The sequence below is a fragment of the Oncorhynchus tshawytscha genome, linkage group LG14, assembly GCF_018296145.1.
Source record: "Oncorhynchus tshawytscha isolate Ot180627B linkage group LG14, Otsh_v2.0, whole genome shotgun sequence".
Lineage (NCBI taxonomy): Eukaryota > Metazoa > Chordata > Actinopteri > Salmoniformes > Salmonidae > Oncorhynchus > Oncorhynchus tshawytscha.
In genome coordinates, this window is record NC_056442.1 from 13,960,400 (window position 1) to 13,986,753 (window position 26,354).

At 41.3% G+C, this 26,354-nt stretch overlaps 1 protein-coding gene across 3 annotated transcripts in view; it reads right to left on the minus strand.

The window, feature by feature from the left end:
- Positions 1–88: 88 nt before the first annotated feature.
- The window catches only part of LOC112266591 (ATP-binding cassette sub-family B member 6), a 35,024-nt gene continuing 8,758 nt past the window's right edge, over positions 89–26,354 (minus strand). For all 3 annotated transcript variants that reach the window (XM_024444195.2, XM_024444194.2, XM_024444196.2), the window contains exons 7-20: positions 22,526–22,647; positions 17,244–17,353; positions 16,343–16,408; positions 15,411–15,536; positions 11,680–11,756; positions 11,464–11,527; positions 10,942–11,027; positions 8,799–8,856; positions 8,012–8,116; positions 7,675–7,849; positions 3,521–3,633; positions 2,933–3,027; positions 2,542–2,610; positions 89–2,272 (exon numbers count right to left, since the gene is read on the minus strand). In XM_024444195.2, the coding sequence (XP_024299963.2) occupies positions 2,113–2,272; positions 2,542–2,610; positions 2,933–3,027; positions 3,521–3,633; positions 7,675–7,849; positions 8,012–8,116; positions 8,799–8,856; positions 10,942–11,027; positions 11,464–11,527; positions 11,680–11,756; positions 15,411–15,536; positions 16,343–16,408; positions 17,244–17,353; positions 22,526–22,647 (1,426 nt within the window). In that variant the 3' untranslated portion in view covers positions 89–2,112. The remainder of the gene's footprint in view (positions 2,273–2,541; positions 2,611–2,932; positions 3,028–3,520; positions 3,634–7,674; positions 7,850–8,011; positions 8,117–8,798; positions 8,857–10,941; positions 11,028–11,463; positions 11,528–11,679; positions 11,757–15,410; positions 15,537–16,342; positions 16,409–17,243; positions 17,354–22,525; positions 22,648–26,354) is intronic.

Below are 26,354 nucleotides of genomic sequence, written 5' to 3' on the forward strand. Positions count from 1 at the left end.
ACAGTTATGCAATGTGCTAAATGGCTACAAAATGTTGTCTAATAATATAAATCTAACAATATGGTAAATTAGTAAAAACAGAGCCCACTTCGTCATAATATATCTTTAATTATACCATTTATTAACATATACACAAAGAAATAACAAACCATTTATGTATTTGACATCCAGGCATAGCCTGATGCCACACACATTGGAAGTGTGACAAAGGCAAAGACCACACTACAAAACAAACTATGCCCCCAAATCACAAACAAAAGAGTTTGACATTGTGTCAAAGCAGTTATTATCAGAACAAAAATGTTGCATTTCTGTAATGGCACAAATGGAATGGCATCAAACACATGGAAACCAATAGTTTGATGTATTTGATACTATTCCACTCCAGCCATTATCACAAGCCTGTTATCCCCAATTAAGGCGCCACCAACCTCCTGTGGTGTCAATGTCACTCATTGACACAGAACATTTAAACTCATGGGCATTAGTGTAAATTATTTGACTGCACCAGTTTGCGCACCTACAAATGATTGACTGCTGTAGTGGTAGAGCAATGATTTGCTAGCAAAACCACTCTAGCTCTTTGGTATTACTTCTGTAGTCACAAATGCATTTGGGATTCATCTATTTATTTCAGTCTGAAATAACTTTTCATGATGTAGTCTGCTGTGCAATATATGGATGGTAAGTATGTCCATTTTCACGTTCCCTTGATTAATGCAGACAGTTTCCAATTCAACCCCAAACTCGTAACTCTAGGGACTTCACGTAGATATAAAGTTCCCATTCTCTCTCAAATAACTCAAGTTCAGTTAAATGGCTAGATCTTCCCTTATGGCCCTTTTTTTAAATAAATGAAACAAAATTTGACAATACATACTGTAAATGGAGTGTGATTATTATCAACAGATATTGACAAACTCCACACTGCCTTGGGAATGCAAGGCATAGATATTTACAAATTCAAATACAGACTAATTTCTTCCATTAAAATAAAGATACACTAACAGTAGTTCTTTACGCAAAACGGGTAGCAGCATAGAAAGGTTTGAGAATTCTGAGTTCATTCAAAGATAAAGGTTGCCTTTTCCATCGACTCTGTTCTCTTTAATATACTGCCAGTAGTTCTTATTGATCACCATTGGTGACAAATAAAAGTTACAGCCAGCTAATTTTCCATGTATCAGTCAACACCTAGACTGTACAGTACATGATAATGCCCAAGTCTAATTGGAGTAAAACTGATGCAGTTTCGATGCTAAATGGACCAAATACAGACTAAATATCTGTTTTACTAATAACCAAAATTAGATTGAAGTTCTTGTACGCATACCTTTGTACTAAGACAAAAAACAATTAGAGTGAAACTGATTTTTTTGTTAACCATTCACATCGGTCTGAATCGCTTCATTAGTCTATTAAGTATAATATAAGTCTATTGCTTGTATAGTAGCTAACAAAAATGATCCGTCTCATAAGCTAAAAAGTGGGTGTAGTAAAATATATATATATATATATATATATATATATATATATATAAAATTTACAATGAACCTGTAGATGCTGTAAATAAAACAAATACTTATCTCTACCCCTAAACATTAGTCAACAATTAAAAGTTTTGTGAGACACTGTGCCAAACTGCCTTATACCTGCGCTTAAGGGTAGGTATTAGTCTACTTTGGACTTGCTGTCACTTCAAGAGGACGGATTATGCGGAGTCCTGGTTGTGTTCATTAGGCACTAATCTCTCGTGGACAGACGCATGTAACAGAACTGGTATCGTAGTGTATGTCAACAGACTGTGGGATGCGACAACAGCGAGGTGCACAGATTTATGCCACCGATCATTTGGAGAAATCATGATTTTGCAGGTGTTCGCATCTTTCACATTTTGGAAAGGGAAGGGACATTTGGCCCCTAGACTTGCCCGTAACATGCAGAGAGGGTTGGGGTGGGGCTTAACTTCACTCATAACCGAATGAACCTCAATGGACAGATACCTTAAAAAAGTACAGACAAAACAGCCTTTTAAGGTATCTAATCCTCTCCCTGCATCCCTCGCCCGTCTCCTCACAATGTCTACATATCCTTGAACCTCTCACTCTATCCTCAGTGGCTCCTGTGGCCTGCAGTGACTGATGGGGGCTGTAGTTTCTCAGACTTCCTGTCTTTTGCTTCTGTGTCAGAGGCTGAGTCTGAGTCCTGGGCATGTTGCTGCTTCATCCACATGTCACAGTACAACCCTCCCTTAGCCAGCAGCTCATCATGCCTGGGAGGGAGAAAGTGGAGAATATGTAGTTACAATGGGGACACACAATCACCATTAAAGTCATCATCATGTACTATGCCAAGATGTTCCCACATGGGCACTGTATGGTTTTGAGAATAAGACTACAGTGTGACTATAGCATCATAAACATTGGTCTGTTCCATTCTTTAGATGTTGGTTTCTTGAAGAGCATAAAACAATATTTTGATTGGAATAGGCTTGTGGAGTGTGCAGACATAGAACAATCACTCTTTCAACCATTCCCTCACCGTCCTCGCTCTGCTATCTGACCGTCACTTAGAACAAGAATCTGGTCGGCACCGATGATGGTCGACAACCTGAAGACAGACAATTCATAATCAGACGACAGACCACACTGATCCAAACCATACAAACTCAGCAATAGAGGGGAGAAATGTGTGTGTCCTAATCCCAGAAGGTTGGTTGCACCTTAATTGGGTAGGATGGGCTTGTGGTAATGGCTGGAGTGAATAGTATCCAATACATCAAAACACATGGTTTCCATGTGTTTGACAGCATTCCATTCGCTGCGTTCCAGCCATTATTATGATCCATCCTCCCCTCAGCAGTCTCCACTGATCCTAATGTATGGTTTCCCTCTATACATGCATTTTTGTCCACCTGAGACCCATCCCTTACCTGTGAGCCACGACGATGGTGGTCCGATTGGAGCACACTTTGATGAGCGACGCCTGAATGTTGCGCTCCGTCTGTGTGTCGAGAGCAGATGTGGCCTGTGTAGAGGGAAAACTTTATGAGATAAATTACATGGCTAAAATATTCAAGTTCAGTGAACTTGTATTAATCCACTGTAACACAATATGACAGGAGGATCAGTGGTGTGGGGGCAAACATTGGCCCTCATCAAATACGTTAAGAATGCATCCTTGCTTCCTCTCGTCCTTGAAGAAATATCTGATCTGATATGACTGGACTGGTGAAAGCTAAGTGATAGAGCTGTTGATTTCACCTATCATTTTGTGTAAGCTCAGCAATAACTTCAAGGAGAGGAGGGAGAAAGTGTGTGTTTTTAAAGTATTTGAACACTCCGGGGTGACGTTTCTTCTAGGTAAAAGGTCTAGGACCAGCTTTCCCTCCCCAATCCTAAACTTAGCCAAAAAAAAAAATAAATGCTAAACTGACCCAAGATCAGTGTCTCGGGGCATCGTCGCCCTACACCTTGAACAGGGTCATTGAGCCTACTGGTAAACCTTCCTGAAAGTTTACCTCATCCAGCAGGATGATCTGAGGGGCCTTGAGGATGGTCCGGGCGATAGCCACCCTCTGCTTCTCCCCCCCGCTCAGCTTCAGACCCCTCTCACCCACCTGGGTGTCATATCCTGGGAGGGGGACAGACAGAGAAAACACATACAAATGTCACTCACGTCATACATTAACAATGCACCTGGGAGCTACTGTGTGTTTCAGGAAATGTAGATGTGCATGTCAAAATGCTTCAGCAAATGTTGTTGGTAAATACAAAACACCTATGCAAACCCTTAAAACAACAACATTGACACCCATAAGCCAACTTCAGGTTAAGTACAGCCAGAACTGGGCCTCCCGGGTGGCGCAGTGGTTAAGGGCGCTGTACTGCAGCGCCAGCTGTGCCACCAGAGACTCTGGTGGCACAATTGGCCTAGCATCGTCCGGGTTAGGGAGGGCTTGGCCGGTAGGGATATCCTTGTCTCATCACGCACCAGCAACTCCTGTGGCGGGCCAGGCGCAGTGCACGCTAACCAAGGTTGCCAGGTGCACAGTGTTTCCTCCGACACATTGGTGCGGCTGGCTTCCGGGTTGGATGCGCGCTGTGTTAAGAAGCAGTGCGGCTTGGTTGGGTTGTGTATCGGAGGACGCATGACTTTCAACCTTCGGCTCTCCCGAGCCCGTACGGGAGTTGTAGCGATGAGACAAGATAGTAGCTACTAACAATTGGATACCACGAAATTGGGGAGAAAAAGGGGTAAAATGTTTTTTAAAAAGTACAGCCAGAACTATAAATGGCAGCATATAGCGCTGGTTTCCCAGACACAGATTAAACCTAGTCCTGGACTTAATGTAGAATCTCTATTGAAACATTTTTTGGGGTCCAGGACAAGGCATATTTAACCCTTACCCAGTAAATTGACTGAGAACACATTCTCATTTACAGCAACGATCTCGGGAATAGTTACAAGGGAGAGGAGGGGGGCAAGAATGGGCCAATTGGAAGCTGGGGATGATTAAATTGCCATGATGAGGGCCAAATTGGGAATTTAGCCAGGACACCGGGGTTAACACCCAAACTCTTACTAGGCCTGGGTGATATATCAAATTAATTCAAATGTATGTTTTATCACGATGTTCCAAAATGCCTGTATCGTAAGAATCAAGGTTATTTATTTGGGTTTTTTATGAGTGTTCTTCTGTCTTTTTGGTCTCGTCCCCTTCACTCCTTCTGTGTTGTGTGCACCTTTCCACAGACAGCAAGTCCCTCCCCCCTTCCACTCACAACAACAAAATACAAAAGATAAACTTGCTATTTGCATTTGAAGTTTGGTCCAACAGAAGCAGTAATATGGACACAGAAAAACTTAGACATTTTATTGTAATTACATGAGAACTTAACCTTTTTATGTCTCAATTCCCAAAATATAGAACAGAGCAGACCCTACTAAAACGAGAGTATGGAAAATGAATGCTCAGTTTGTACCGCTAGCAGCATTTTAGCCACAGACTTATGTGCTAGAGGTCTATTCTGTGTTTTAGAAATGTGCAATGAGAATAAAAAATATGCAGTTATATAATGAATTGGCAACTCGTTCTCATTCTGAGAAATAAGCATCTTCTCATCAAGTTAGGCCGCTTGATTTCAATATCTAAACAAAGTGAACAGGCTATGTTTTTCAAGCAGTTGGAAGCAGGAAGGTGTGTCCATAACAGTTCAACTGTTCTACGTTGTTAGAAATAAAATTGATTCAGGTACTCACTAGCACATAGGCTTGTGCTTGAGAGATTGTTTATGAGATCTGTGCTAATTTTCCATAACGCCTGCTTCAAGAAGTTGGTCATTATTAGTGGATGTGCATTTTTCATGGTTCTGGTTACGAAAGGGCATTTTTTATGGACAAACTTGAAAGTCAGATCAGTGATTATTGCAACAACAACAAAAAGGAGGTTAAACTAATTTGATGAAATAATTCATTACATTATTCCTGACTGTTTGAAATGCAGTGTATTGAGCTTTAATTGTGCAACAACGCCTATTTAGAAAAAAATGTAAAAAAATAAAACGAGATACACAACATGGTCAATGGTATGTGGACACCTGCTCATTGAACATCTCATTCCAAAATCATTGGCATTAATTTGGAGTTGGTCCCCCCTTTGCTGCTGTAACAGTCTCTACTCTTCTTGGAAGGCTTTCCACTAGATGTTGGAACATTACTGCGGGGACCTGCTTCCATTCAGCCACAAGAGCATTAGTGAGGTCGGCACTGATGTTGGGCAATGAAGCCCGTCTCGCAGTTGGCTTTCCAATTCATCCCAAAGATGTTTGGTGGGGTTGAGGTCAAGGCTCTGTGCAGGCCAGTCAAGTTCTTCCACACTGATCTCGACAAAGCATTTCTGTATGGACCTCAGTTTGTGCAAGGGGGCATTGCTATGCTGAAACAGGAAAGGGCCTTCCCCAAACTGTTGTCACAAAGTTGGAAGAACAGAATCGTCTACAATGTCATTGTAATGTTAAGATTTCCTGTCACTGAAACTTAGGGGCCTAACCCGAACCATGAAAAACAGCCCCAGACTGTTATTCCTCCTCCGCCAGATGGTGAAGCGTGATTCATAATTTCAGAGAACGTGTTTCCACTGCTCTAGAGGCCATTGGCGGTGGGCTTTACACTACTCCAGCTGACGCTTGGCATTGCGCATGGTAATCTTAGGCTTTGTGTGCAGCTGTTCAGCCATGGATCCCATTCATGAAGCTCTCGACGAACAGTTATTGTACTGACGTTGCTTCCAGAGGCTGTTTTGAACTCAGTACTGAGTGATGCAACCGAGGACAGACAAGCGCTATGCGCTTTCATCATTTGGCGGTCCCGTTCTGTGAGCTTGTGTGGTCTAACCACTTCGCGGCTGAGCCATTGTTGCTCCTAGACGTTTCCACTTCACAAAAACAGCACTTACAGTTTACCGGAGCAGCTCTAGCAGGGCAGAAATGTGACCAACTGACTTGTTGGAAAGGTGGTATCCAGTGGTACAAAGTACTTAAGTAAAAATACTTTAAAGTACTACTTATGTCGTTTTTTGGAGTATCTGTACTTTAATATTTATATTTTTGACAACTTTTACATCACGACACAGTCCTAAAGAAAATATTGTACTTTTTACTCCATACATTTTCCCTGACAACCAAAAGTACTCGTTACATTGTGAATGCTTAGCAAGACAGGAAAATTGTAAAAATCACACACTTATCAAGAGAACACGTGGTCATCCCTACTGCCTCTGGCCTGGCGGACTCACTAAACATAAATGCATCTTTTGTTGGAGTGTGCCCCTGGCTATCCATACAGAAAATGGTGCCGTCTGCTTTGCTTAATATAAGGAATTTGAAACGATTTATACTTGTACTTTTGATACATAAGTATATTTTAGCAATTACATTTACTTTTGATACTATAAGTATATTTAAAACCAAATACATTTAGAATTTTACTCAAGTAGTATTTTACTGGCTGACTTTCACTTTTACTTGAGTAACTTTCTATTAAGTTATCTATACCTTTACTCAAGTATGAAAATTGGGTACTTTTACCACCACTGGTGGCATCCTATGACGATGCCACATTGAAAGTCACTGAGCTCCTCAGTCCGGGCCATTCTGCTGTCAATGTTTGTCTATGGAGATTGCATGGCTGTGTGCTTGATTTTATACCTGTCAGCAACGGGTGTGGCTGAAATACCTGAATCCACACATTTGAAGGGATGTCTACATACTTTTGGCCATGTAGCGTATTTATTGTGAATCACACACGTTTGAAAAAAAATCTAGATATGATTTTTTGGCAATATCACACAGCCTTAACTCTTACGATAAGTGCAATATGATCTTTAGTGACCAGAGTTAGGACATCCGTTTAACGACCCATCCGAAAGACGGTACCCTACACAGGGCAATGTCCCCAATCTCTGACATGGGGCATTGGGATCTTTTTTTTAGACCGTAGGAAAGAGTGCCTCCTACTGGCCCTCCAACACTACTTGATCTCCCATCCAGGGACTGACCAGCACCGGCCCTGCTTAGCTTCAGAAGCAAGCTAGCAGTGGGATGCAGGGTGGTATGCTGCTGGCTTAAATCGGTGTTCAAGAAACCGTCAAAAGAGACGGTGGTATTTCCGTACCTTCTGGGAACGTCTGGATCTTCTTGTGGATGTCTGCGGCAATGGCCGCCGCCTCCACTTCATGGTCGCTGGCAGAGATGCGTCCGTAGCGGATGTTGTCGCGGATGTTGTCGTTGAAGAGGACTGTGTCCTGGGGCACCACGCCGATGTGGGCACGCAGAGACACCTGCTTCACCTGCACCCAGAAATGAAGAGTCTCAGATGACACTTAAGCAGTAAAGGGTGAAACGGGGAGGCACTACCTGAACTTGTAAAACCACCAGAGCGCATTGAAAACAAAATGTTATATACAGCATGTGATCAGACAACTATTCTTGCAACTGGGCAAATTACTCACCTTAGAGATGTCCTGGCCATCGATGCGGATGCATCCCCCCTGGACGTCATAGAAACGGAACAGCAGGCGAAGGAGGGTGCTCTTACCGCACCCTGACTGGCCAACCTAGGGGCGTCCACACACAAACACAGACAGTTGAGAAGCGAGAACAATCGACAGATCCAAACCATCACGACTGTTGAGAAAAAGAGAGAAATTAACCACTCTTCAAGACCCAAGTCTAGTATTATTTGCTTTAAGAGCCACTGAACACGCTGATTGGCACGTGCTTTTTTCTGTTGCCATTCAAAAAACGAGATTTCAGTCTCAAAAGTGTGTTTCCTGACCGATTCCGCGTTTGGTTAATGTTTGTCCCCCATGAGACACTGCAGATGCAGAAGCCTATTTCACGTTCCCTCAAAATCCCCAAAATGAATCTAAGATAATGCAACAAATCTGTAATTAATTTTGCTGATGTTTAAGTGGAGCAATTTTACATCTAACTAAGGAGTTTGGTGCAGTATTTCGTAAGTTAAAAAAAAGTGTGTGTGGTGTTATGTAAACAAAGTCAGAGCCGCTGGGCAGTTCTGTCTCACTGTCTATGCTATTGGATAGAGAACAATCACCACAGCTGTTCACCCCATTTTAGCTGGCAAATGAACGTCGCACACTTTGTAGTCAATTTTGACACTAGAATAACTATTTTTGACTCATATCGATGACACATAGGCCGTTTTCAAAGGGATGTATTGTTTTTTAAAGGCAGTCGCTCTTTCACCCCTGGGTAATGCTTGGAATTCAATCTTACCAATGCAACAGTATGGCCTGGCTGCACAGTGAATGATACGTCCTTAAGAATCTCCTTCCTTAAAAAAAACACAGAAGCACAAAAAATATATGTAATCAAAGGAGAACACTGGAACAACCACAACTATTGATTATTCATCAAACTGTTTCTGAAACATTAACTGTGTAAGGCTAGTGGTTAATTTGGAAATTGGGAGGTGCCGGAACAAAAAGTGAGCCGAGGGAGGGTGACCTGGTGGGCCTCTTAGGGACCGGAACACATGGGAAAAAAAGAAAATCACCTTTATAATAAAGAATTGCATGCATATAGAGGTGCTTTAAGAAGTTGCACACACAGGGATTCTTTTTTTTAAAGTTTAGGGTCTGGGATTTTTTGTTGCCTTTCATAAACACATTTCTTGCAATTCTACATCATTTTAGATGACTGGGGACTTGAGCAGAATCTTATTTAATACGTCACAAATGATTGAAATGACATTCTACTTTGACACTGACAAACAGAATCTGACATCAATAAAAACGACCTTGTATTGAATCCATCAACTCGATTCAACCGCGGGCCGATTCTTTCTTAAGCGGATGGTCGGGGGGCCAGAACATAATTACAAATCATTTGTAGACTGCAAAGAATCGACCGCAAGAATCCCAAACAGACATAATGTTTGACTAAAACAAAATCATTTCAAACCTGGCTTGCGTTTGTATACGATCACGTCTCTATTATGCGTGGGAATACTTGGGAACAAATGTCTTAAATTAAAATCACTTGGAGTGGATAACCCAGAGTTTAGTCTTTTATGTCCAACAATGAAAATTCACTCAAAAATGTGTATTTTTTGCTCATATAACATGGGGGGCCAAATAAAACCTTATTCAGCCCACGGGCCGCCAATTGGACTAGGTGTGTGGAGTGACATAAATGGTAAAATATGAGGAAATTATAGTCCTAAAAAAGCTTTCCAGTTTCACTGACTCACCCAATGACGCGCAGCTCACTCACCGGCTATGGCTAAATTATAGGCCTACTCCACGGTGTAGTAATCTGATTTATTTCATTTATTTCTGAATAGACAGCAGTAATTCTGTAACTTTGGCAAATGTATTTATATTTATCAAGGGTGCTCAGGCATGTCCAGCACCCTTCCCAGGGATATGTTTCTACGAGGAAATAAACAAAGTGCAACACTGCAGAGATTAGAGTTGCAGGCTCATGTCTATCAGAGCAGAGAGAGGGAGGGAGATCATAGAAAGTGAATCTCATTCTATTTCCGAGAAAGATACATGCACGCTCCTCTCTCTCACACACACCACAGCAATGGCCACACATTGGTCTATACAGGCTACAATGTTGCGCAAACCATAAACCTGGACAGGCCCAACACAGATCAATTCTTAGAATATCAGGCACATTTTCACATGACGGTTTATAGGGGGTATGAGAATTACAGAGGAGGCACTTGAATTAACTGATAGATTTTATTATAATTTTGAAATTGCAAACAGTGAAACTAATTGTTTATGCCAAGAGAGGTGCCGGATCCTGGTAAATGGGTTCCGGTGTTATGCTAAAAGCTCCCCCTGCCAGAATCCCCCCCATCGCGTGAATGCGCACGTACTCAATTCTTCATTGCTGCGACTTGCTTGAACACGCACGTACTCAATTCTTCATCGCTGCGACTTACTTGCTTGTTGAGATTTTTAATCACATTTCGCTGCGTTTCATTTGATTTTTTATGTTGGTTTGATCGCTGGGGAGGCACCAGTAATGTCTACAGTTTTCAGTTTGGCTATTTGTTTCAAGTGTGTTAGTCTATAAATAAATTTCTTTGCCAGAATTCGTCATCTCTCCAATGTCTTATTCGACGAGCAGTTGTTCTGAAATGTTTATTGCTTGCCTTCATTTTATTCCCTCCTCTATGTTTAATATAACACACATACATTAATTATTCGGGGCAACCCGAAATGAATAATTAATGTATGTGTGTTATATTAAACAGAGGAGGGAGTAAAATGTAGGCAAGCAATAAACATTTCAGAACTACTACTAGTTGATTAAGGGAGAGATGACGAATTTTGAGAGGCGCTGGATCATTCGTCCAAAGAAGACCTAAAAATACATCTAAGTGATCTAAGCAAGGACTTACCCGTCAGTGTAGCTAAAGTACACATTCTCAAACTCCACTTTTCCCAGTTTATAGAGAAGATTCCCTGCATTCACCACGTCCTTCACCTGAAGGGAAGTCAAAGTAAATCTATTTGACCAAAAAACTATTTCTCATAATGCAGTGCAAAGAAATCCTGACAGACACCAAAATGCTGGTCATTGACTCTCTCGTAATTGGTCAGCTGCTCGATTAAGTTCTAGGTCCACACATGTTAAGAGAAGAAATCAATTGCTAGACCAAGGAGTGGAACTGGAACAAGGAGCTCCACTCTCTCTGTTTGCAAATTACAGGCAGAAAGTCTATCCCACTTCTGAAATTCGAAAGATGCTAAGACCTGCGAAATCGTGATTTGTCCAAATAACCCGTGTCGAAAAACCAAACACTGGAACTACTACTGCTCGTTATCCTACGCATCCCAATCTCTCGGTTAACACGCATAATCTTCCCATGAGAGATTGGCTAATGTTGATGAAGACCATCGACAACCAATTTCAAAATTACCTCCTCTTCTTCGGTGAAGAGCTTAAACATGCTCTCCATGTCGATGAAGGACTTCTGGATGATTCTGTGGAGGATGAAGACCAATGTATTATACAGAGCCCGTTTTGCATTATGGGTACTGTAATACATGATGCCTTTCATAGATTTATCGCAATAGTCTAGCTTCATAAGGAAGTAAGGAAGTAGAATTGAAACTCAGCCCATAACACCTCTTACCTGTAGTAGGTTCCAAACCAGTTGAGAGGGGTGTAGAGCTGGATGATGTAGGTGCCAAAGAGGATAAAGTCTCCAAGCTGGGGATAGAGGGCACTAACCTGGTTAAATGTATCATAACACTTCAAACACCATATTTATTATTAAGAAAAACGTGTAACATCACTCAGTGTTATAGGATTTCTTTCTTCAAACATGCATTTTTCAAGCATGAAACCATAGCAAGGCTGCTTGGCCTTATAGTGATGCAATATGTCTATGTTTTGCATTTGTATTGATTTTGTTTGTCTGCAAGGCAAGCTGAAGAATAATTTCCTTATTAGAGTACAATGAAGATTTAGAATCTAATGTAGGACATAGAGACGAAAAACAGCGTAGCCCTTGCATAGTGAAAGAGAAAAGCGGCCTGAGATTGAGGTGAGACTGTTGAGCTTTTCGCACTACTGAGCCAAACCCAGCTGCAGTGGCCTGGTTATGCCTCCACACATTCACCGTAGTTGCTGGAACCATGCTGAAAAGCACAATGTGAAAAGAGCCAGCAGTTTGTTTTAGAATGGCTCAATAGTGTGAAAAAGGTAACAAAATGAGTATCTAGGCCCTTAACATGAAGTTGTAAAATACTGAACTCCCCTTTAAAATGGGTTCTCATCCTGAAAGTGTCTGTTTAACAAAAACCAAACCAGTTTTACAGTTTTTCCTGGCTCATTGACTATTATTGTCAGGGTGAGGAACTGTTACATTCATTTGTAAAATACTGTCATTTCAGCAAGCCAAGACACCCACCTGTTCAGATTTTTCTGAAATTGCTTTTGTAGTTAGAAACAGAAAACATTTGCATTCCTGTAAAATGATTTTGTTATATTTTAATCTCTGAGAAATTAAGATAATTAATTTCATCCAAATATGCCCTTTTAATTTTTAGGATTCACATAATATTCAACAAATATAGCAGTGGGGTATGTTGAGACATTTTTTACATTCAGCATCGCTACATCAAGGGAAATATACCATTATTTCTGACAAAGATTTCTACAGTACACACACTACATGACCAAAAGTAGGTGGACACCTGCTCGTCGAACATCTCGTTCCAAAATCACGGGAATTATTTTGGAGTTGGTCCCCCCTTTGCTGCTGTAACAGCCGCCACTCTTCTGGGAAACAAAGTACTGAGTAAAGGGTCTGAATACTTACGTAAATGTGATATAATTTTGTTTTTTTATATACATTTCCTAAAAAAACTGTTTTTGCTTTGTTATTATGGGGTATTGTGTGTAGATTGTTTTTCCCCCTCATCAATGTAATACATTTTAGAATAAGGCTATAACGTAACAAATGCGGAAAATATATTATTTAATGACAAAGCAAAAAAAAATAAATGAAAATGTTTGCTAATGAAATATCAAGTTTACAAATAAGTATTTGGTCAATAACAAAAGTTTATCATCTCAATACTTTGTTATATACCCTTTGTTGGCAATGACAAGAGGTCAAACGTTTTCTGTAAGTCTTCACAAGGTTTTCACACACTGTTGCTGGTATTTTGGCCCATTCCTGCATGCAGATCTCCTCTAGAGCAGTGATGTTTTGGGGCTGTTGCTGGGCAACACAGACTTTCACCTCCCTCCAAAGATTTCTATGGGGTTGAGATCTGGAGACTGGCTAGGCCACTCCAGGACCTTGAAATGCTTCTTACGAAGCCACTCCTTCGTTGCCTGGGCGGTGTGTGCTGAAAGACCCAGCCACGTTTTATCTTCAATGCCCTTGCTGATGGAAGGAGGGTTTCACTCAAAATCTTACGATACATGGCCCCATTCATTCTTTCCTTTACACGGATCAGTCGTCCTGGTCCCTTTGCAGAAAAACAGCCCCAAAGCATGATGTTTCCACCCCCATGCTTCACAGTAGGTATGGTGTTCTTTGGATGCAACTCAGCATTCTGAGTTTTTACCAAAAAGTTATATTTTGAATTAATCTGACCATATGACATTCTCCCAATCTTCTTCTGGATCATCCAAATGCTCTCTAGCAAACTTCAGACGGGCCTGGACATGTATTGGCTTAAGCAGGGGGACATGTCTGGCACTGCAGGATTTGAGTCCCTGGCGGCGTAGTGTGTTACTGATGGTAGGCTTTGTTACTTTGGTCCCAGCTCTCTGCAGATCATTCACTAGGTCCCCCCGTGTGGTTCTGGGATTTTTGCTCACCGTTCTTGTGATCATTTTAACCCCACGGGGTGAGATCTTGCGTGGAGCCCCAGATCGAGGGAAATTATCAGTGATTGATTTCTTCAAACCAAGCTGCTTACCTATTGCAGATTCAGTCTTCCCAGCCTGGTGCAGGTCTACAATTTTGTTTCTGGTGTCCTTTGAAAGCTCTTTGGTCTTGGCCATAGTGGAGTTTGGAGTGTGACTGTTTGAGGTTGTGGACAGGTGTCTTTTATACTGATGACAAGTTCAATCAGGTGCCATTAATACAGGTAACGAGTGGAGGACAGAGGAGCCTCTTAAAGAAGAAGTTACAGGTCCGTGAGAGCCAGAAATCTTGCTTGTTTGTAGGTGACCAAATACTCATTTTCCACCATAATTTGCAAATAAATTCAATAAAAATCCTACAATGTTGTCGTAACCGGCTGCGACCGGGAGGTCCGTGGGGCGACGCACAATTGGCCTAGCGTCGTCCGGGTTAGGGAGGGCTTGGCCGGTAGGGAAATCCTTGTCTCATCGCGCACCAACGACTCCTGTGGCGGGCCGGGCGCAGTGCACGCTAACCAAGGCTGCCAGGTGCACGGTGTTTCCTCCGACACATTGATGCGGCTGGCTTCCGGGTTGGATGCGCGCTGTGTTAAGAAGCAGTGCGGCTTGGTTGGGTTGTGTATCGGAGGACGCATGACTTTCAACCTTCGTCTCTCCCGAGCCGTACGGGAGTTGTAGCGATGAGACAAGATAGTAGCTACTAAACAATTGGATACCACGAAATTGGGGAGAAAAAAAATAACAATAAATCCTACAATGTGATTTTCTGGATTTTTTTTCTCATTTTGTCTGTCATAGTTGAAGTGTACCTATGATGAAAATTACAGGCTTCTCTCATCTTTTTAAGTGGGAGAACTTGCACAATTGGTGGCTGACTAAATACTTTTTGCCCCACTGTATGTCCGGGAGCTTACAGGTGCCTTGGTGGAAAAGGGGGGTAACATCTCACAGAAAGAACTGGCAAATCTGGTGCAGTCCATGAGGAGGAGATGCACTGTAGTACTTAATGCAGCTGGTGGCCATACCAGATACTGACTGTTGCTTTTGATTTTTACCCCATCTTTGTTCAGGGACACATTATTCCATTTCTGTTAGTCACATGTCTGTGAAACTTGTTCAGTTTATGTCTCAGTTGTTGAATCTTGTTATGTTCATACAAATATTTACACATGTTAAGTTTGCTGAAAAGAAACGCAGTTGACAGTGAGGACGTTTCTTTATTATTATTATTTATTTATTGAAGATTATATAAATCCTATAAATTAAAATTGCCAATTTGGGTGCAAATCAATTAGCTTAATTTACCCTAGATCAAATTATACATTTCAATAAAACAATGTTTCAGGAATGCTAATCTTATCTGTTTCTAACCTAAGAAAGATTTCAGCACAATCTGAGAAAGTGGGTGTCAAAATCCTCTTTCTTCTCCTTTTCGAAGTGGAATGACCCTTAAGCTAGCAAGCACTCTGAGCTCAGTACCTTAAACTTGCCCTCCTGGAAAAAGTAGGCACAGAGCAGTGAGCCTGCCAGTAGGCCTGAGCCAACAATCAGGTTCTGGGTCTGGTTCAGGAAGGCCAGAGAGGCTTGGGTCTTCCATTCTGAAATCTAGGATGGGAGGGGACAGACAGACAGAATGCAAATGCAACATTAAAATCAATATAGTTATAGCCTGGTCCCAGATCTGCTTGTGCTGTCTTGCCAACTCCTATAGTCATTGTTATGCAGACCATAAATACAACATTATAATAAATAGAGTTAAAGCCTGGTCTCAGATCTGCTTGTGCTGTCGAAAAGACCTGGAAACAACAGATTTACAAAAGGTAAAGAGCAACGTCTACTGGTGGCCGTTCTAAAATCATAGCACATCAATAAATGGCAAGCTCAATCAATCAACATTTCAATCAAATGTATTTTAGAAAGGCCTTTTTATATCAGCAGTTGTCACAAAGTGCTTATATAGATACCCAGCCTAAAAGCCCATAGAGCAAACAATGCAGATGCACAAGCACATTGGCGTGGAAAAACTCCATAGAAAGGAAGAAACCTAGGCAGAAACCAGGCTCTGAGAGGTGGCCAGTCCTCTTTTGGCTGTGCATTATAAGAGTACATGGCCATCAAGGCCAGATCTTTCTTCAAGACATTCAAATGTTCATCTATGACCAGCAGGGTCAAATAATAAATCAGTGTTTATAGAGCGTGCAACAGTTCAGCATCTCAGGAGTAAATGCTGGCTTTTCATAGCCAAGCATTCAAAGGTTGAGACATCAGGTCGGGGGGGGGGGTAGAGATGGAGAAGCATCGAAGGTGGTCAAACACATCTACCCCATAAACCAAAGCAAGCACTCTGGTGTAACTTTACACATATCTACATTCTCAACTCTTCAGCGTTTGACATCTATAGTCTAGATTACCTGATACTTCAGGATGGCGTCCTCAAAACGGTTCACTTCATAATTTTCTGCGTTGTAGTACTTCACCTGTTGGAAAAACAGTCATGAAGCAACTTTGAAGCTGCAAAAATGTAATGTGGTGGGGATTCTGGATTGTGTTCATTAGGTACCCAAACAGACTGAAACAGGGAGAGACTACCTGGACTTATTTTTCATTTTCTGTTGCAAAACATTTTTTTTACATTTTCCTTTGTGTGTCCTGTGGTGGTTATTTCTTTATTATCAAATGAGGAGAAACAAACTTATCACACAAGTCAGAGTTGTACTTAAAACAAAAATATTTATGAACTTATTAATAAGGAAAGCAGGTCATGATGTGAGTGCTCTGCAATAACAAGGCTGGTCAACCCAACACTCTTGACTGTTGGGTTGTGAGCCCTGACACAAAGAATACAAAGATATTGTATAGCAAAGATACACCCACTTAGTTTACATGACAAACAACAGATATGTGGAATGGGTCACAAGGTGAGACTTGATATAAGAGAAAGGAGTATCCCCCAGCCAAATAGTATTTGTCATGTAGACTTTTCTTATTGTACAGAAACCAGAGTTTGGCCCCTAAGACAAGGTTCCTCTCATACCAGAGGCATCTCTCCCTGGTACCTAACAGTAAACAAACACCAAATCATTCTATGAAATGCATGCTGTAGGAATTAATCACCAAACCATTCATAAATCAAAGGCTCCTCTCAGTTCACACACACAGATAAGCGAGTACTAATAGAACCCTATTCTATTGCATAAAACAACCATTTGATGCAATAACAGTATTATAACTTAATCTTGTCATTTCTCCACTATAGTACTAATGAACACGACCCAATATTGAGGTTATAAGTCAATGGGAGCATCTCCGTACCGTCTCAAAGTTGAGCAGGGAGTCCACTGCCTTGGACTTGGCGTTGTTGTCCTGGGTGTTCATGTCTCGCCTGTACTTAGTCCTCCATTCCGTGATGATGATGGTAAGGGCTGGAGCAATATATTGATGAACCATTATGAAATATTACATTGTTATTACCAGGGGTTGGAACCCGTTCAGGGAACAGAACCAAAAAAAACTAAAAATGAAGAAGGAAACTGATCTCTAGTGTTCCGGAATATAACCATTCTTTTTAAATCTTGAGAACCGGTTAATAATGAATGTTATTTTTGGTTCCAAAAATATTCCTCCCGATCAATTATGTTTATATAATTCTGTAAAGTTATAATGATAGATATTGAGTACCACAGTATGAGCCATAATACCCATAAAATCTAGTGGTCAAACAAGGAAATGGTTCCAGAAAAATGGCGCCGAGAAGAAGGCTGACGTGTCTCCAACAGATTGTGTTTTTTTGTTTGTTACTATTTGCTCTCGTTTGTAAACTTATTTTGTACATAATGTTGCCGTTACCGTCTCTTATGACCAAAAATAACTTCTGGACTTCAGGACTGCGATTACTCACCACAGACTGACAGAATCCTTTTTTTCTCTTAACGAGTCAAACGAGCCCAAAGCCAACGACATACTGCTTTCCAGGGAACAGGCCCAGATCCCGTGATATGCATGAAAAGGAGGTGGAGAAAAAGGGGCCAGAGGGCGGGCTGCCTTTTGAGAATTTGTAGGTGATCGAATAACTCACTTCCATCCATTCTGCTAGCAAACGTGCAATCTTTGTAAATAAAATAGATGACCTATGTACACATTTAAACTACCAACAGGACATTCAAAAATGTAATATCTTATGCTTCACGGAGTTGTGGCTGAAAGACGGCACTCTCAACATACAGCTGGCCGGCAGAATAGAACAGCGGTGTCTTGTAAAGACAAGGGGCGGCGGTCTATGTATTTTCGGAAACAGCTGGTACACGATATCTAAGGAAGTCTCGAGCTATTGCTCGCCTGAGGTAGAGTATCTCATGATAAGCTGTAGACCACACTATCTACTTAAGAGTTTTCATCTGTATTTTTCGTAGCTGTTTAGACACCCCCACAGTTAGAGGCTGGCACTAAGACAGCATTGAAGGAGCTGTATTCCGCCATAAGCAAGCAAGAAAACGCTCACCCAGAGGCGGTGCTCCTAGTAGCCGCAGACTTTAATGCAGAGAAACAGAGGCAACATCTGCACGGAGCTAAATGGTAGAGCTGCCGTTTTCAAGGAGCGGGACTCTAACCCGGAAGCTTATAAGAAATCCTGCTATGCCCTCCGACGAACCATCAAACAGGCAAAGCATCAATAGAGGACTAAGATAGAATCGTACTACACCAGCTCTGAAGCTCGTCAGATGTGGCAGGGCTTGCAAACCATTAGACTACAAAGGGAAGCACAGCCGAAAGCTGCCCAGTGTCAAGAGCCTACCAGACAAGCTAAACTACTTCTACGCTCACTTTGAGGGAAATAACACTGAAAAATGCATGAGAGCACCTGCTGTTCCGGAATACTGTGAGATCACCCTCTCCACAGCCGATGTGAGTAAGACCTTTAAACAGGTCAACATTCACAGACAGATTACCAGGACGTGTACTCCGAGCATGTGCTGACCAACTGGCAAGTGTCTTTACTGACATTTTCAACCTCTCCCTGTCAAATTCTGTAATACCAACATGTTTTAACCTTTTGTGACTAGGGGGCAGTATTTTCATTTTTGGAAAAATAACGTTACCGTAGTAAATGGGATATTTTGTCAGGACAAGATGCTAGAATATGCATATAATTATAAAGAATACTAAGGTAACCTGCAAAAATGACTACCGACCCGTAGCACTCACGTCTGTAGCCATGAAGTGCTTTGAAAGGCTGGTCATGACTCACATCAACACCATTATCCCAGAAACCCTAGACCCACTCTAATTTGCATAATGCCCCAACAGATCCACAGATGATGCAATCTCTATTGCACTCCACACTGCCCTTTCCCACCTGGACAAAAGGAACACCTATGTGAGAATGCTATTCATTGACTACAGCTCTGCATTCAACACCATAGTGCCCTCAAAGCTCATCAATAAGCTAAGGACCCTGGGACTAAACACCTCCCTCTGTAACTGGATCCTGTACTTCCTGACAGGCCGTCCCCAGGTGGTAACAGGTGGTAAGGGTAGGCAACAACACATCTGCCACGCTGATCCTCAACACAGGGGCCCCCCAGGGGTGTGTGCTCAGTCCCCACCTGTACTCCCTGTTCACTCATGATTAAACGGCCAGGCACGACTCCAACACTATCATTAAGTTTGCCGATTGAGGCAATAGTGGTAGTCCTGATCACAGACAATGACGAGACAGCCTATAGGGAGGAGGCCCGAGACTTTGCAGTGTGATTCCAGGATAACAAACTCTCCCTCAACGTGACCAAGACAAAGGAGATGATTGTGGACTATAGGAAAAAGAGCACCGAGCACGCCCCCATTCTCATCGACGGGGCTGTAGTAGAGCAAGTTGAGAGCTTCAGGTTCCTTGCCGTCCACATCACCAACAAACTAATATGGTCCAAGCACACCAAGACAGTCACGAAGAGGGCACAACAAAACCTATTCCCCTTCAGGAGACAGAAAATATTTGGCATGTGTCCTCAGATCCTCAAAGGGTTCTACAGCTGCACCATCGAGAGCATCCTAACTGGTTGCATCACTGCCAGGTATGGCAACTGCTCTGCCTCAGAACGCAAGGCACTACAGAGGGTAGTGCAAAAGGCACAGTACATCATTGGGGCCAAGCTTCCTGCCATCCAGGACCTCCATACCAGGCGGTGTCAGAGGAAGGCCCTAAAAATTGTCAAAGACTCCAGCTACCCTAGACATAGACTTTTCTCTCTGCTACCGCACAGCAAGTGGTAACGGAGCACCAAGTCTAGGTCCAAGAGGCTTCTAAACAGCTCATTCCCCCAAGCCATAAGACTCCTGAACATCTAATAAAATGGCTACCAAGACTATTTGCATTGCCTCCCCCCTCCCTCTTTTACACCGCTGCTACTCTCTGTTGTTATCATCTATGCATAGCCACTTTAACAACTCTACCCTGCACATTGACTCTGTACCGGTACCCCTCTGGATATAGTCTCACAGCTGTTATTTTACTGCTGCTCTTTAATTACTTGTTACTTTACTTCTTATTCATATTTTTTAAAACTGCATTGTTGGTTAGGGGCTTGTAAGTAAGCATTTCACTGTAAGGGCTACACCTTTTATATACGGTGCATGTGACTAATAAAATTTGATTAGATTTGAATAATTTTCCCACCATTTATTTTAGAGACACTTAAAATAAGGGTGGTGTTTCGTGTAGGTTTACCCTGGCGTGACGTTATGATTACCGTGTAAATCTCTTGAAGACTAAGTGACTTTTATCAATATATTTGCCTGTATTTATCACCCAAAAATGAAATGCTAATTAGCTGCTAATGTGGCGATCATAAAGGACTACAAATTTAATGATCTGGACTAGACTGTCGAAAAGAGGCAAAGGTAAGAATCTCTGAATTAACTACCTAATTTTAGCTACATTGAGCAATGAATAAATTGGCAACATTTCTTTAAAATGGACAATTCTTTGAACTGTCTTGTGTAAGTTTTAAAATATACACAATACCTGTTACCAAAGGTGTCAGCGAGAGATGACTTGCAGGAGCTGCAGGGATTTGTAGTCTTGCATGATGTCTACTTTGATGATAATTAGCATTTTTGACTCTGAGCTGAATTATATGTATTTTGTAAAAAATAAAAATACATTGCTGTTACTCAATGTTTATTATCTATGCATAGTCACTTTACCCCTACTTACATGTACATATTACCTCAATTACCTTGACTAACCTGTACCTCCGCACGTTGACTCAGTACCGTTACCCCTGTACAGAATATAGCCTTATTATTGTTATTTGTAGTGTTGTTGTTTTTTTCTACATTAGTTTATTTAGTAAATATTTTCTTAAGTAAGCATTTCACAGAAAGATTATATTTGGCGCATATGAACAATTGGAACCATTTCCCTGTTTGACCGCTAGGTTTTATGGGAATTATGACACCTCCACTGTGGGGCTCTATAGCTCAAGCACATTCTAGTTCACGTCATGTCATGATGATGTTCGGCGCTTCAAGCAAAGCACCCTCCATGTCCACCTCTCTCTCTCGCTCTCCCCCACCGGTGAAATTTCAGTCGCATCTCACACCTGCACTTATCTGTAATGTAAATCTGACCAATCAAAAATGTAAACTACTAGCTGAAATTTGACTCCAAAAATGGTCATTTTTCATGAAATGTCCTCTTGGATCACTGAGATTAGGATCTGTACTTATCTATTTTATAATTATTAATATGTTTTTTGATCAGATATTATGCATTTTACCACCATTTTTTACAAAATTCACATTACCGCAACAGTTTTAAAAAAGTTAAACAAATACATTTATAATATTATTTATCATTTCTCCCATAATGAAAAGGCCAGAGTTAAACATAACACTGAAAATACATTGAACACTAAAATATATATTTTTTAATTCCCCCAAAAAGTGGATAAAAAGGCCAAGTGGGGTAAAGGGGCTGTTATAGAAGAACAACCTCATTCTGAAGATACACTACCGTTCACTTAGAAATGTCCTTGTATTTGAAAGAAAAGCCCATTTTCTACACATCAAATTGATCAGAAATACAGTGTAGACATTGTTCATTTTTTATGGAATATCTACATAGGTGTACAGAGGCCAATTATCAGCAACCATCACTCCTGTGTTTCAATGGCACATTGTGTTAGCTATTCGAAGTTTATCATTTTAAAAGGCTAAGTGATCATTAGAAAAAACTGTTGTGCTGATTAAAGCATCAATAAAAGTTGCCTTCTTTAGACTAGTTGATTATCTGGAGCATCAGCATTTGTGGGTTCGATTACAGGCTCAAAATGGCCAGAAACAAAGAACTTTCTTCTGAAACTCGTCAGTCTATTCTTGTTCTGAGAAATTAAGGCTATTCCATGCGGGAAATTGCCAAGAAACTAAAGATCTCGTACAACTCCCTTCACAGAATAGCGCAAACTGGCTCTAACCAGAATAGAAAGAGAGCTGAGCAACAACTGAGCAAGAGGACATATCACATTTGACTCAGATCAGATTATTATTACCTTATAAATATAACTGAATTGGTTCTGGAAAGGAGGCCTTGTACTCACTGAGGTAGAGGAACATACAGACGAATATGATGAGTCCGAACCAGGCGTTGAAGTAGGTGATGAAGTAGATGATGGAGATGACGATATCTGCGATGGTGGGGAAGATGCTGAATACAATGTAGCTGTGGAGAGAAAGAGAGGGAGTCCAGGTTTACCTCTGGGTTCAGACACAGAAAGTCACACACACAGGAAACTACAGACTGTCCAGAGGTCAGGATAACACTAAGAAATTAAGACATACTACAGTCGTGGCCCAAAATTTTGAGAATGAAACAAATATTAATTTTCACAGTCTGCTACCTCAGGTTGTATGATGGCAATTTGCATATACTCCAGAATGTTATGAAGAGTGATCAGATGAATTGCAATTAATTGCAAAGTCCCTCTTTGCCATGCAAATGAACTGAACCCCCCCCCCCAAAATTCCACTGCATTTCAGCCCTGCCACAAAAGGACCAGCTGACATGTCAGTGATTCTCTTGTTAACACAGGTGTGAGTGTTGACGAGGACAAGGCTGGAGATCACTCTGTCATGCTTATTGAGTTCGAATAACAGACTGGAAGCTTCAAAAGGAGGGTGGTGCTTGGAATCATTGTTCTTCCTCTGTCTACCATGGTGAGATGCAAGGAAACACGTGTCGTCATCATTGCTTTGCACAAAAAGGGCTTCACAGGCAAGGATATTGCTGCCAGTAAGATTGCACCTAAATCAACCATTTATCGGATAATCAAGAACTTCAAGGAGAGCGGTTCAATTGTTATGAAGAAGGCTTCAGGGCGCCCAAGAAAGTCCAGCAAGGGCCAGGACCATCTCCTAAAGTTGATTCAGCTGCGGGATCGGGGCACCACCAGTACAGAGCTTGCTCAGGAATGGCAGCAGGCAGGTGTGAGTGCATCTGCACGCACAGTGAGGCTAAGACTTTTGGAGGATGGCCTGATGTCAAGAAGGGCAGCAAAGAAGCTACTTCTCTTCAGGAAAAACATCAGGGACAGACTGATATTCTGCAGAAGTTACAGGGATTGGACTGCTGAGGACTGGGGTAAAGTCATTTTCTCTGATGAATCCTCTTTCCGATTGTTTGGGGCATCTGGAAAAAAGCTTGTCTGGAGAAGACAAGGTGAGCGCTACCATCAGTCCTGTGTCATGCCAACAGTAAAAGCATCCTGAGACCATTAATGTGTGGGGTTGCTTCTCAGCCAAGGGAGTGGGCTCACTCACAATTTTGCCTAAGAACACAGCCATGAATAAAGAATGGTACCAACACATCCTCCGAGAGCAACTTCTCCCAACCATCCAGGAACAACACTGCAAATATTGACTCTTTGCATCAACTTCATGTAATTGTCAATAAAAGCCTTTGACACTTATGAAATTCTTGTAATTATACTTCAGTATTCAATCGTAACATCTGACAAAAATATCTAAAGACACTGAGGCAGCAGACTTTGTGAAAATTAATATTTGTGTCATTCTCAAAACTTTTGGCCACGACTGTACAGCGGGATGGATCATAGTTACACGGCCTGGCAAGTAGAAATGGAAGGTGGAATCAAGTTTAAGGTGGAAAGGATAGAGCAAACACCAGAGGAAGCCATATCTAAGCTTTGAGGATAAAGTAAATCAGATCAAATATGTATGTCAAATATTTCCAAACACTTGAGATACGATTGATACTGAATAGTTCAAAAAGTGCAAAGTTAAGGGCAAGCTCAATCAAGCATACCTCAGACCAATGTTCCCTCAATTTTTTCAGCACTGAGCAAATTTCAGGTCTGCTGAGCGCAAACTTGAACATTGTGAAAATTCTGTGCAACTTCCGGCAGGCGTTAAATGTGAACACTGAGGCTGTACCTACTTTAAATTACAGTTAAGTGGTCAAGTAGGCTACTGTGGCTATTTGATCATAATGAAGGCCTACCCGTGGCCTACCATCAAAAACAATGGAGAAAATGTATCCCAAAACATTTTAACATGGAAATAATTGTTCTATCATCCAGCCTACAGTAGCAGCCAATGTGTGGTGTTTAATGTAGTCCTACATTCCATGACACTTTTGAAAAAAAACATGCATGGCTTGACATGAACCTGTTTATCCACTTGTCCTTCAGACAAGGCAGTCTGAAAATGTTGTTGTGCTTTTTGATGCAAGAAACCACTTTACAAAATAAAACAATTATTCCCATACCATAATTACAGAGAATCAGACAAATTATTCTACCCTCTGCGTATTGGATACTTAGCTTATTCAAGCCTGTCTCAAAATACAACACTGCCTCTAAGACAAAAAAAAAACTTGATCTGACTCACTTTTCAAAGATAGCTAGAAATGCACACGTTTTGTTCTATTGTAGGAAGCAATCACTCCCCCATTGCTGACTACAAATTATCGATAACTGGGCTAATAAGTCAGTGTTTGACATATACGACCTGTGTCTGAAAGATATCATTAGTAATCTAAGGCAGATGAGTTTCCCACTTATAACGTAAAACGCTTAGAAAAATGCTATATACAGTTGAAGTCGGAAGTTTACATACACCTTAGCCAAATACATTTAAACTCAGTTTTTCACAATTCCTTACATTTAACCCTAGTAATAATTACCTGTCTTAGGTCAGTTAGGATCATCACTTTATTTTAAGAATGAGAAATGTCAGAATAATAGCATAGAGAATGATTTATTTCAGCTTTTATTTATTTCATCACCTTCACAGTGGGTCAGACGTTTACATACACTCAATTAGTATTTGGTAGCATTACCTTTAAATTGTTTAACTTGGGTCAAACGTGTCGGGTAGCCTTCCACAAGCTTCCCACAATAAGTTGGGTGAATTTTGGCCCATTCCTCCTGACAGAGCTGGAGTAACTGAGTCAGGCTTGTAGGAATTAAGGAACAGTCACTATTCCTCTTGTAGTAACAGCAGTTACAAAAACTCAGCTAATTGCTATGCAATTAAAATACAATATTACCAAAGTATTATGTAACATGCTAATAAAATGCTGCTTCAAACGTAATTAGTTTTATTACACAGGTATAAGAACAGTTGAATGTTGTGTTACTGAGAATGAGAACTAAGAAAATATGTATTTTAATGTCGACACGAAACGAAATATCCAAGAACTACCTTCTTGAATCAACTACAGCCAATGTTTGTAAGTAAAAGCTATTTCTAAGATGCCTACTTTCAGTTTTTCCGAACTAGCTTCACTCGCGAATAAGAGGGAGGCTTGCGCCACCAACGCTGGCACATGTGAGTAAGGTGTTTACATAAACATTTTCTTACTCGGCCTACTGCTATTATAATTATTAGTAGGGATGCACAATATATCGGTGAACATATCGTAATCGGACGATATTAGCTAAAAATGCCAACATCGGTATCGGCCAATGTCTAGTTTAACGCCGATGTGCAAAATCGATGTCAAAGCATACCTATTTAAACGTACATGACGTAATGACACCACGTAACATTTTGCGTGACATGTGCAACACAGCATTCCTAACCTAGCCCTCAATGTCTCCAGTGTGGATCGAGCAGTCAACAAGTCGAGTAGTCATTGAAAGAGTAAGAACATTTCAGCGAGACAAGTCGTACACAATATCCATTAAAGCCAAGATAATGGAATTCATTGCCCTTGACAATCAACCGTTCTCTGTCGGGGGTGATGTTGGCTTTCGCCGACTGGTTGAGCACCGGTACACACTACCAAGTGAGCTATTTTTCAGATGTTGCCCTACCGGAGTTACACAGTAATAGTGTCACTGCTATTAGCTTCACGACATACATACTATGGAACGCCATTTCGGTCTTTGCACGTCAGTAGCACTG